This window comes from Xiphophorus maculatus, chromosome 16 (genome assembly GCF_002775205.1).
Source record: "Xiphophorus maculatus strain JP 163 A chromosome 16, X_maculatus-5.0-male, whole genome shotgun sequence".
Lineage (NCBI taxonomy): Eukaryota > Metazoa > Chordata > Actinopteri > Cyprinodontiformes > Poeciliidae > Xiphophorus > Xiphophorus maculatus.
This window is the reverse complement of record NC_036458.1, coordinates 10,271,415-10,284,809: the sequence shown is the minus strand read 5'-3', so window position 1 is coordinate 10,284,809 and position 13,395 is coordinate 10,271,415. Positions and strand designations below refer to the sequence as shown.

The following is a 13,395-nucleotide window of genomic DNA, read 5'->3' as shown; positions in this document are numbered from 1 at the left end:
TAGTGTAAACACATTTTAACTACAGTAATTTCAGCTCTATGTGTCAAAACCCTGAGATAGCATGACACGAATTTATTGGCAAACAAAATGCAAAACAAATGTTGGCATGTAGGCATACATGAGCCAACCACAAAGTGAAAACACCTGATAGGTGACACTGATCATGTTTAGATGCATCCTGATGCTATAATACACAATAACAGTCAATATGAGCACATCCTGCCACCACAATCAGTCTAACCAGAGGCAGTGTTCTCTTAGAAACAAAATACATAGCTAAGAAATTACAATAAAACTTAGTTTTGAGAAACGTATTAGGCCTAATTTTTATTTCTTATCACTAAAAGGTTCTGCAACAGGTTTAGCAAGGATGTGCAGGATACACCATGTAATCACTGTCAACTAGAATTGACATATTATTTTTTTTCTGATCAGTTAACCTCCAATATGTAAGTGTTAACAGGTCAGGTTGTGTGGAAGTTGTTAATGTGGGAAAAAGACTTTTGTTGATGTGTCTTTCAGCATCACTGAGATAAAATCACAGGAAGCAAAAAGACAAGACACTTTTAGAAAGGAAATTATTTTCTATGGAGGCACTTTGGCTAAAAAAGGAAACTGAACATATTACAGCAAATTTGCTGCATTTTATCCAGTCCAATTTTACCTGCTGTGTATCATGATGGATTGCAATATCTTAGTAATCCCTTAGAAATGTCACAGTTAAGCTAGCAGGAAACTAATGGCAGGAAATACATATATAGACCGATTCTATTTCCTAATGCCAGCCATGCTAACCATACTAAATGCTTTTATAAAGTGTGACTTCTGTAACTTTATTTTGGAGAAATTTTGTTCTGAGCTGTAAAACTGACACACATACTGCATTAAAAAAATTATTATTGATCATTCACAATAAAAAGGCTTCACAAGGCTCCATTTTTAGATAAAGTAAACAGGTTAATCATTTACCAAGTTAACAGTTATTTAAAGTTCTTAAAGACAAATCAGCTAAAATCAATATGAATGTTTTTGCTACATCCAGGTCCAATGCAGCTTGATGCGTTTTGGTGCAATGAGACATAAACTATGTGTTGTGTTCTATTAGGTTTAGGTGCTTGAGTAGCACAGTAGACAAATAAAAATATAAGGTCCATCTCCTTTATAATGAAAAACACAGAAGTGAAGAGACAAAAATCCAGCCTCCCTTCAATGAAGTGAACAAACAATCAGTAAAAGGCCTAAGCTATATTGTGAGATATTAAAACCTTACTTAAGTTCAAGGTCATTTATTATTATCATCACGTTCTTTATTTTAATATTGCAGCTGACTAATAAATGTCCCACATACATTAGAAGATGGGACATATGCTAACTCTCTTAGTATGTGTGAATGACTGTAGGCTGAAAAATGTTTAACAAGGCATGTGATAAGAAATATTTGACCTGCAGCGCCCACAGCGGTAGAGGTCTGTCAACCCAGATGATGAGTTTCCTACAGAGACAACAGAGGGAAAAGAGGGTTGGAGGGCAGAGATTAGTTGAGTAAATACAATGTTTTTATAAATAGCTTAAAAATGCAAAATACAGGCAACTCTCTTTCCCCCAAACACTGCAACTGTGTCTACAAATACAACTCGAGTTGCTGAGTTAATTATGGTGTTTACAACTGAAACACCACAGAGGGCTCATATGGAAGGAGCAAAGTCATTTTTGCAGATTCACATTTGCATTCTTATTGTGACGGAACGGGTGTTTCTTTTTCCTCCAAGGTGCGCTGGAGCGTAGGGTAGGCTGCTTGCCATGGATGTGATGCTGCCTGCAAAGGGAGGCAGTCTGAACTCACTATGTCAGGCTCCTTATTCATTTGGAGCCGGAGCTAAGCCGGTGTCATTAGCCATCAATTAGATCAATAGGTCCCCTGAACAGGAGATATGACACAGCCTCAGGTCTGATCCAGAGCTCTTCTGTCTCTGTTCTAGTATATTACATACTTTATCTCCACTAGATCGCTGTTGATTAGCCAGCGCAGCCACTACGTACATATTATGCTGACAGGTACTCAATACAGCTGGATTGTGACAAATGAATGAGGTCCTGCTTAATATCAATACTGCAGATTGCGCCGGTTCAGTGAAGCTGCATTGATTGTGTTATGCAGCGTTTCCGTCCGGTGAGCCGGGGGTCGTGGGTTTTTCGTCCTCCGGGATGTGTGGTTTCGTTCTCGGTGTCCGCAGGCAGAGGCCATCGCTCCTCATTAGCGCCGCAGCGGTTTGCAAGCTTACCAGTCAAATTCACTCCAGGGACGGGTTGATGTGTTCTGCTTGGTGCAGTTGACTCCGTTGCCACTGCAGGGGGCAAAACAATAAAGAAGAAGGAAAAAAAACATTTAAATATAATTCGTTTTCTCTGCCACATCTACAAAATTTAAGCAGAAACTCCAACATCCCTTTTTTCTCCTGCAAAAATCTGGAACCCATTTAGCAGGATGATTTACACACACCATCATCTCATTTATATTGACCTGGTGCTCCTGTGACTGTTATCAGACCCTTAAAGTCACAGAGTTTCACCTCATTAATCCCCCTGTGTTATCGCCGGTTTTCTCACCAGTCCTGCCTGTCCTCTTGTGGGTTGTCAAGCAGGACTCTGACGATATAGAGGAGGCAGCTCAGCACCTTCAGAGCAAAGTTGAACATTCGCACTCGCAGACCTGTAATGGAAATCGAAAGGAAATAGACACTGAATGTTGTAAATCACAAAAAACACAAAGACACATTATAGTATTCTATGAGTTACTATTTACACCATTTCAAAACATATTGGCACTCCCGGTAAACAAGAATAAAAAGACTTAAAGTAAATTTGTTATGCTTTTAAGTCAAAATTTCACACTAAAAATTGCAGAAATACAACTTTTTAAAATGATTCCATTTGTTTATTAATTAAAAAACAAATAAGGAATAAAATAAGTCATTATTTTTATTACTTATTTCAGTCATAAGGCTGATGTGTCTTGATGTTTGTCAATCAGAAATTCGCAACAAGCAACTATCTGTTTGTCTAAATGTGTCCACATCTTCAGTCAAACATCCATAATATGAAGTTCTTGCACCGGTTTACCTTCTACTCTGAGTGTCAATAAGTGTGGAGTTCTCTATAAACGGCTAACAGGAAAAAGTTAAAAACTCTGAATGAAGCATGTTTAATCTTAACAACCAGAGATACAGATGAGGCCGTTTCAAAGAGAGGACAAGTTGAGAAAACATGATGAAATACAGAGCAAGAGCCACAGAGCTTGACGCTCAAAAATGAGACCCATCTTTTGCACCAAAAGTGGGAGAAAATTGGAAACAAAGACGGCAAAACAGCAAAATTCACATTTCGTTTCCAGATGGCTGAAGGTGAGCTCCAAAATTCGAGAACTTACTGGATCTTTGGTTTTTGATGAAGAAGAGCTTCAGACGCTCCTTGAAAGTGTTCTCATTCACATAGAACTCCACCTGCACCCTATAAGAGAGGCATGGAGAGACGGGCAGTCGATAAGAGAGGTGAGGATAATGAGGAAACGAGTAAACAAGGAGGTGCTTTGGGTAGCTGAGGGGAGAAAACTCTTCTTTCATTGTGTCAAGAAACAGGAGCAGAGAGGAGCAAGAGGTGGGAGGTAAACAGCAAAAAAGAACAAAGGTGAGGAAAAGAAAGCGTACACTTGAGTAAATTGGAGATGGAAAAGGAGATAATGATTATTTGAGCAGAAAAGTATGAAACTATGACAGTGCGACTGGCTACATTAAAGACTAATGGCTTTGGGAGGAAATGGTGTTCCTGCTTGTGCGCCTGCCCATCGGCCCAGACAGCCGCACTCGCTCTCGTTATCTCCACTGATTAAATATAGAGCAACAAATTACTTCCCTCTGATGTTTCTGCTGAACATGGGAGGCCATAATTACTGCTCTTTCTGCCTCCCCAGTCCGGCACCCCCTGTTAGGAGGGACACACACACACACGCACCCCCACATACAAACGCAAAAAACGCCCACCCGCTACCTGAGTATTAGTAATATCGGACCAATTATATGTCCAGCTGCTGTGGATTTTCATGTGGCGGAAATGGTAAAGAAACGGCTCCATGTGTGGAGTCACGTTATCAGACATGCTGTAAGGTGACTGCATTTCCTGTCTGACCACCTCAGGGGGGAAATTCTCCGCAGCTCTGCTTTGATTCAGTGAACAGAGCAGTGGATGACTCAGGTTGGACGTAAAATAAGTCTGGCCCCGCACGCTGGTGGTCTCCTTATACAACATGGGAGGATAAAAGAGGAGCAGAACAACCGGTGTCTGTTCTGAATGCAGGAAGAGGTGGCAGCGTCGGTAGGGGGTCCTCCCTGTGTTCCGGAGGGTTCGCTTTATCACCGGTCCACACGGTCTGACACACACCAAAGCAGCACACCTCTCAGGGAAGATTTGGGAGAGGGGCTAACTTCCTTTTGTTTCTATGGGAACGCCGTTTTTGTTCGCTTCCCTCAGTCTCACAGGAGCAGATGTGTGCAAACACGTTCCCGTGGATTGTGTTCAGCCATCGGAGTTGAAGGCCCCGCTGCAACTTGTCGACGGCCCCCCTTCTCTCCGAGCAGATTGGTGACAGCGATGCCTTTGCACACATAATGGGGATTGGAAAAAAAGAAAAAAACAGAACACAAATCTGCATAGCTCCATACTAAAAGGAGGTTTTACTTAAGCTTTCACCTTCCATAAGAACAAGACGGTTGATAAAAAACATAAGTAATTGAGGTAAAGTTTTGACATCCAAGTGGACGACAACGCATTTTGACAAGATTAAGCTAATAATTAAGGACTGAGTATATATTTAGCAAATCTTTAAAAAAAAATCCAATCTGTCTTTCTTTGTTTGTTTTTAAATTCCTAGATACTCTTTAAGATGCAAACTCAACCACTCAAGCAATCGACAGCTATGTACTGTAAGTACTTCCAGAATAATGCTGTAGCCTCCCACAGCTGTACGTTACCGTCCTCCATTTCTTCTGAAAAGCTTTGCTGTGTCAGATTCTTGTTTATTATTCTCATAAAAATACTGCATATGCTTTTATGATTTCTTTCTTCCAAGGTAATGTGTTCTTTTACAGCAGCATCCATCAGAAACAGCACTTTGTCATCTCACGCTGACAGTGTTTTTCTATCATATCCAATGTCTTCAGTTTTTTTCCCACCAATTTCATTATTTCCCCAGGACATTTTAGGTGACTTATGTCCTTAAATTCAAATAAACACAATTTTCCTTGAAACTCAAATTTCTTTCTCGAAGTATGTTCAAACTTTATGTCTTAAAGCTACAGTGGCATCTAATATGAATGTTTTTAAAGCGGAGTTGATGGCTGAAAGCAAAGACAGCAGTATCTTGCAGAAGTATTCTCTTCATGTTTCACTTTTGTGACATTATAACAAATTTCAAACCACTTATTGGGATTTAATGTGCTAGACCAACAAAGCGATACATAATTATCAAAATGGAAGTGGTTTATAGTCATGACCTTTTAATGAAATAACAGCTGCAAACCTTTTTGGGTTTTCTTTTACCAACTTTGCACATAAGCCCCGTCATATTGGATATCCACAGCAGTTTTCAAATCTTGCCTCAGTTTCTTCATTGGACTTAGGCCTGGACTTTGACTGGGTCCTTCTAGCCCATGAATATGATTTGATCTAAGTCATTCCTTATGTATGTGATTAGGGTCGTTTTCCTGATGACAGATGAACTTCCTCCCCTGTCTCTGTTTTCTGCATCCTCTAACAGGTTTTCTGCCATAATTATCTTAATCTAAAAAATAATTACCTTAAGGCTCAGATTTGTGGAGCGCACTATAGTTGTCCAGTTGAGAGTTTCTCCCACCTGAGCCATGGAGCTCTGGAACTCCTCCAGTGTCGCCTTGGACCTCTACTGCTTCTCTGATTAATGTGTGAAAATGTTCAAAGGGTCTTAAAACTCCTGCAAGGCACTTTGAAGCACAGTAATCTTCTATGTTGTTGGGTTGGGGTCTTTAATTAAGGAAAGAATATATAGAAATGACCGCTACCCGAATGTACAGAAAAGCTAATATTTACTACATTCATTAAGAAAATGTTCATTTTCCAAAAAAATATATAAATCTGTGGATTAAGGAATAACATTTCAATGTATCAAATAAAAGAAAATCCTTTGATTTCTTCAGAAATATGAATTGAACAAAAACATAATTGAAATCTAATAACTGTAGCTCAGTTTTAACAAAGAAAGCATGCTTTGAAGAGGATGACTGCACATCATTTTGTAATGTGGAGTAAATCTGTCTTAGCATGCACAAGTGTGGGCCAAAATAAGCAGACACAGTTAGACGGACAGACAGACTGAAGGAGACATGCAGAGGCGGATCTTAGAGAGGGAGAGAAAGATTGCCGAGCCTTGTTCTCCTGCTTTTTCCACCCATGCCTTCACTCTGTAATGACACAGCAGTGGGCCAACTAATGACACAGTAAAAGAAACTACAAAGCCTAAATGTGTGCATAGACACAGCAGCACTGTGCTGGCTCCACGTTTAAATTTAAAAGCAGTGATTGAGTGAATAAAAAAAGAAATAAAGAAGCCTTCTTTCTTATTAGGAGTTATTCAGCTTAATGGCTGAATGAGATTATCTAAATTCACAAGTGGAATCAAACTGATAGCTACCAGGCTGTGAAAAAAGTCTCCATAACAGATTGGGTGTGGGAGAAATAAAAAAAATATCTTAAATATAAACTTATTTCCACTCCTAAGCTTGGCATGGCACATGAGGAAGCTCAGATCTGTGAATATCACTAGTGTTTGTTTCCTAACATGAAGCATGTCGTTTCTGTTTAGTCGAACCTGTGAAAACCATCTTTTAGTGCAGAACGCTGTGGTCTAAAGCATGTAGTCATTTTTCCAATCATTTCTATGTGATTCACCAACACCATAGAAGGGATTACACCCAAAGCCTTTCTCTCTACCTTAACTTTGTTGTCTTTCGAAACATAAGAAAGTATGTCTGTGGAATAGCCTGGATGCCAGGAGCATCTGTGGCTCCAGCTTTTTATTGCAGGTTATCAGCTCTCGTGTTAAAAATCGGCGATGCCTGGAATGCATTCTCAGATGATAGGGATAATGATGTACGCCCTTGACCTTTCCTCGCTCTCTCTTTCCACAGGTTCGTGGTGAGTGTGCAGCGGTAACAAGATTGTATTAGCACACAAGGGAACACAGATTTCAAGTCGTTTCTTTCTTAGTTCAAATGTTAGATTTTAAAGTATTCTTGTATTGTATATCCTTCTGCTCTTTCTCTCGTTGGATATACTTTCCAATAATTCAGTTTAAATCAGAAACTACTCTCCTCTATGAATATTTTTCCTCCAGTATCTCATTTCTCATTAGCACATCATGTTCCCCTCATATAAGGGGCTGCCATTGTTAATCTGGATGACTTCATCAACATGCCTCTCATTCCCGGCACACTGATAAAACGAACTGGTAGAATTTACTCAATAAAAGGGATGAAACAATTTGCAGACCTTTTATTTTTGAGTGAGATGTAAAATTTCCAGAACAAATATACTTGACTTAAATAAAATTTTACAGGCTAAAATTCAAAACAAGTCGATATAATTTTAAAGTATTGAGCTGGAAGACTAGGGCCAATAGGTTCAAGAGGTACACAACTTTCAGTTTTAACTAAACTAAAGGATGTAGTAGAAATGTTTTATATCTGACAGAGTTTAATGATCTTGTGTCTTCTTCATAAATTGCAACTATAACCCTGAGGTGCAGATCATCAGCTTTAAATTTGTGCTATTTGCACCCTAGAGGAAGGAAATGCTAAGAAATAAAAAGTCTTCCATAATTAGCTCTCTCTTTCCTAAAGGTTCAAAAGTAATTGGATAAATTTACATAGCCCTATATAAAATATTCATTTCCAGTATTTCTGTGTCACAAATCCTTTTAAAGGCAATGACGGCTCATAGACTGGAACCTCTACAAAGGGAAAGGGTTCCTTTTATGCAATGCTTTGCTGGGAACTAATCACAATTGACATCAGTTGCTCATTAGTAGAGATTTTTGTCTTCAGTTTTATATGCAGTTCATTTAGCCTATGAAGTAAAGGTGAGTTTTCCTGTGTATTTAGATGAGTTTATAAAAGCTCTCTTGGTTTCTTAAAAAATGAAGTTCCTGAAAGAAATGCTTCTCGATCACAATAAAACAGACAATTAACAAGGGCAGATGAGTTCAATTACACTAAATGAGGCAAATGAATGACAAGACCCGGCTCTAACATCTAAAAGAGAGAACAGGTTCACTGTGCTTCAACTAGCAAAGGGCAGGAGAACAGCTTGTCCCTGACCCAGATACACAACCATCACCCACATAAAAGAGCAAAGACGGCAGGTGGAAAAGAAGGAGGCTGTGTGGACACATCCCTGCACGAGAAACATCCATTTTCCAGGCACATTTCCGTATTTTATGACTTACAATTCAAGGATTCATGTTAATGGAGGAGTCAAAGGAAATGAAGAGCATTTTTTTAATACTCCTCGCTGTTGCCACCGAATTGATTTTAACACTCCAGTGCAGCAAGCACTTTCATAAGAGCATAATTATGACTGAGGCATTTAAATAGTCTGTTATTCTGTTCATTTACTAGTGCAGAACCAAGAAAAAAAATATAATTATCAGTGACAAACTGCACTAATGCAGTTTGTGCAGATTTCTACCCGACTTAATAATGAGTGTAGTCCGTAGGCCATAATTGTTTACAAGAAAATTAGCATTTAGTCCTAAGGCATATTAGAGATAAAAACAAACATACATCTGATAAAAGATAAAAACTTTAGTGTTCATTACAAAATGCATCCGCTGCTCTCTGGCTTCTGTCTTTTTGATACACTTTCTTAGTTTTCCACAGGCATGAAAGCTGATGCTGAGAAATACAGCTTCAGTTCAATTTTAAACTCATTGAGTGACAGAACAAAAAGACAGCAAATAGCCCTGCATTAGTTATTCTAATCATGAAATAATATATGGCTTGACTTGGTGCTCAACTCTATTAAAAGTGCTTCAGTGAAATCCTATCTTTCTATCTCCGGAGACTACATTAGCTCCACTTGTGCACAGGCATTGCAGATTTGATTAGATCAATGGGAGATATGGGCCTTTTTTCACACTAGGCTTCAAAAAATCTCTTTGAGAATAATGACCGATGCAAAATGACTGAAACATGAGAGAAGAACTTTCTGTTTTTCTGTCCTTTCTGTCATTGAGCTGCTTTGGATTTGAAATGTAATTCTTTTGGTGTTTGAGGTTAGCACCCAACGGTTTGCCACACTTTGGATTTGGGTCTTATAGTTACATCAAATTTCCCACTGCAGGACCCCCAAAAACAGTCAGATATTTGCTGGCTTGCCCCACGGCAATGTTTCTGTGCACAGCATGAAAACACTGAAGTGTTAACATTGCAAATTCAAAAACTTCAAGGTTTGTCATAGGAATTCAGTAACTACCTCATTAAGGCATATTTGCAGTCAAAGATAGCCTAAAAACAAAGTCTTAGAGCCTTGAAGACCATGAGAGACAACCTGTTTACTGTCTGTTGTCAATACTACCTTGGGCTGTTAGCATGTAATTAAAAGAGACATGGTGCAACCAATTTAAGCCAAACACAGTGCGTATCTAATTTGATCAATATGTTTATTCTGATTGGAAGTAAAATGTCTAGAGTCCTGATTTCAGTCTGACAATCAGTTAAAAAAAAGCTAAAGAATATGCAAAATGTTATATTTTCAGAATAGATACATTATTTGCCTTCTGTACTTTCTTCTGATTAGTCTCTCTAAATTAGTCTCAGGTAGGAGAGTGTGCACACATGGTTGTTTGTCCTGTGTGTCTCTATAATGCCTAGTGATGAACTGGTGACCTTTGGGGGCTGATTCAAATTCATTTATTAGAATATTTTTCAAAAAACGTTTTGGTCTTCACAGACAATTGAAGCCCAAATCTTCTAATCAACCATGTCGGCGCCTTAGTTTGTTTTCTTATGCATGTGAGGCGTATTTGCGGTAAAACATGCATTAACTTTTTCTGAGTTAATGCATCTCGGGCGTGTCTCTCCTTCATTTACTTTTTCGTTTCTCTTCAAATGAAAGCTTATAAGTATCTTATTTAATAATTAGATTTATGTACCAAAGGAAAGGCTGATCAAAGGAAAAAATTATGCACAATACAATTTTTATCCCCACATTTCTGGACAGAGATAGCTCAAGGCGATTTGAGGTCCTACATGAGCAGAATACAAATCCTTTGTGAAAGACTCGCTCACACACTGTTACGCTAACAGACATGAATATTGGTGTTATTGAGAGATCATGTTCTACACTGGTCTCACTAGATTAGGGTTTGATTAAAGAAATTAAGAGGGAAGAAAAAAATTATTGGAGCAGCGCCAGTTGAGAAGGATACTGAGTGAAGTGGAGACGAGTAAGAAATTGCCTGTGATTTGTACGACAGTGGTTTGATTGCAGCTGAGGAGATTTTGTTAGCTTTTAGTCAAGTTTCATCAAAACCGACATATGAGTTAAACTCAGATAGGAGTAACATTTTTGCATTAAAATGCAAACTGAACTTTTTTGATATTCCCCAAGATCGAGTGTAGACACAACAGGATTTTGGTAAAATAATACAACTTCTGGTGCCAGGTTGGCAAATATTAAACTCAGAACCAGACAATAAAAATACAGTCATTTCCGAACAACCGAACATGGGTTAGGTAAATACGGGCAGTTTGTTTGACTGGCAAAGTCCTCAACAGTCTGAAGAAGATTTGTACTTGACTGTTTAGTCATCTGGCATTTCCTCCAAACAGAAGCCTCTGACTCACTGGCAGAAAATATAAATGTTGGTTTGATCAGAACAGGCACCAGAATGTTCCCAGTTTAATTTTCCTAGAAACTTCTCCAACAAAAGGATGAGTATTTGCATGCTTCTCACTTACAGTGCAGAAATACAGAACGGTAGGAACTCTGCAGAAACCAAACTTAACAACTTTTGTTTCAGTCTGCAGAGGCACATTTTTCAGGTGCAGCTCAATAGCTACTTACTTATCGGTATTTTTAAAAAGTTATTGAATGAATTCAATTCAAATAACTGAAATTCCAGGGTTTATTTCTGGAAATTGCTACATAAGACAAATTAAAAAACTAAATTTACTACAGACAAATTAGTTATGTCCATTTGTTGTCTATATCCAGGTATCCTGATAAGGCCATGGTAGGGCTGGTGCCTGTCTTCAGCTGTAATCGGGTTAGAAGTGGGATTCACTCTGAACAAGTCGCCAATCTATCACACGGCAAAACATTGGCACACAGTACAAACAACCATGTGCACACACACACACATACACACCCCCTCCTGAGGACAATGAAGAACGGTCAAATTAATCTAACATTCTACTAGCCCTGTACTTTGAAATATATATTTCAGTTTCAAATTCACTTTTTGAATTTAGGTGACTCCCTAAGCAAATTTAAGTAGCTTACATCTAATTTACTGAGATCCAGCTGTATCTGTGTTTTTGTGTCTTTTGTCAAAAGTATAAAACATGAAATTCATGGAATGTATTGTTTTCTCTGTCTCTGTCAAAATGCAATTAAATTAAAGAAACAGCAGAGGTGAAAAAAAATTGGTTTATCCCATGCATGGAGACGTTTTTCAGAGAAAAGAATAGGAGATCCCCATGTGTGAAATTAATCATTAAATCAAATTTATTCTCTAAAAGTCTCAACTGCAATCTTGTTCAACAACTAAATCACATCCCACTGGGCTTTAGGAACGGTTTCGAATAGAGAGAGAGAGAAAAAAAAAAAGATTTGGAGCCACTTCAATCAGACGCAAGATACAGAAAAGAAGGACAGAGGGGGCGGGGGGAGGTGAACATTAAATAAGGGTGACACATGAGACACACACACATACACACACCCAGAGGGATGCAAACAGAAAGGAGAGAGGAATAGACCAGGCCCACTGAGGGTGACAGAAGAGGTATTACTGTGTTCTGTGATGTAAGATTTTTTTTTTTTAAAGCAGTACAGCCATGTGTGTCAGGGAGATAAGTTTTGTGTAAACATACTGAGATTCTGATGTTTGAGGTTGGATGTGGTCCTACTGGATAAAAGCAATCTGAGCACCGGCAGCAAATGAAGGATGCTAGAAATGGAAAAATATTAGACTTATGGACCAGGGCGGATAAACTCTGTGTGATTCAGCTGTAATTAAGTTTCTGTCACTATCAATCATAGCTCTCAATTTCCCTCTAATCAGTCCATTTCATAGCCGCGATTACTCCCCAGGCGCTGACATCAACACACTGCGTTTCTGCCTGACCACTCTCTCCACTGCCACAACTGCGCGAATATTTGCGGATTGAAGCAGCATTCATGCATGCTGATGGCACAAGGCTAAAGGAGCCAAAAATAGTGACAGGTGTGCAGAAATTCAAAGAGGTATATTTTCAGATAACAGTATCATTGTTGCAAACTCTTTAAATTAAAATGCAAAATGGATGCAGAAAATTAAAAACATCAAGTGGAAATGATCATTTCAACATCTGAAATAAAACATTCTCATTTATATACTTCTATGGGATTTTAAATCATTTTTGTAGCAAAAACAATACAATAGACAATTTACTGTAGATAAAAAAAGTTACATTATGTTAGCTGGTTTTGTTTTTGCATCATTATCATTTTCTTTCTTCAGACATCAGCCGTCAACTTATGAAATTTGTCCTCCAGTGTGAGAGGTGCCAGGGATATTTTTGCATGTGCAACATGTTCTGCTAAACCTCACTAAAGTGGGATTCCATAGCCTTTAAAATTGCCTTCACGGTATGTCTAGCAAACTTGTTAGTGTACCGACTGTGATCAGTTTAGCTCAGTTTTTCAGACAGATGGCTTCTCATTTTGTAAAAGAAATCGCTGCAACAATGCAGAATTCACAGTTGAAATTGGAGACAGTAAGCCGCCTGGTCCCCGAGGCAGAAAACAACCCCAGCTGGTACAACAATCTTCTGCTGAAAATATGTCTTCAGTTCTGGACCGCACTTGTTTACAGCGACAACTAGGGCCCTTGTCTTCTGGCAAACTGTTGTTTTGCTCTAATGAAGGTCACATCTGCACTATCAGTTCTTGTTCTCAGCATATGCATTTACATACTGGAGCTAGTATTATGTTTTTTTTTTTTTTTTTTTTTTTTGTATCTCCTGGATTGGCTGGTTTGATCTTGGGCTGAAATTCTCTTGCTGGAAGTAAATTTGATATTTTTGACATATCTCTCTAAAGTCAAGA

General features: G+C 38.6%; 1 protein-coding gene across 1 annotated transcript in view; it reads right to left on the bottom strand.

The window, feature by feature from the left end:
- Positions 1-13,395, bottom strand: part of LOC102231418 (potassium channel subfamily T member 2-like) — a 45,649-nt gene that overhangs the window by 27,636 nt on the left and 4,618 nt on the right. Inside the window, exons 2-5 of the mRNA XM_023349273.1 lie at positions 3,428-3,507; positions 2,608-2,710; positions 2,283-2,345; positions 1,444-1,492 (exon numbers count right to left, since the gene is read on the bottom strand). Coding sequence (XP_023205041.1) covers positions 1,444-1,492; positions 2,283-2,345; positions 2,608-2,710; positions 3,428-3,507 — 295 coding nt within the window. The remainder of the gene's footprint in view (positions 1-1,443; positions 1,493-2,282; positions 2,346-2,607; positions 2,711-3,427; positions 3,508-13,395) is intronic.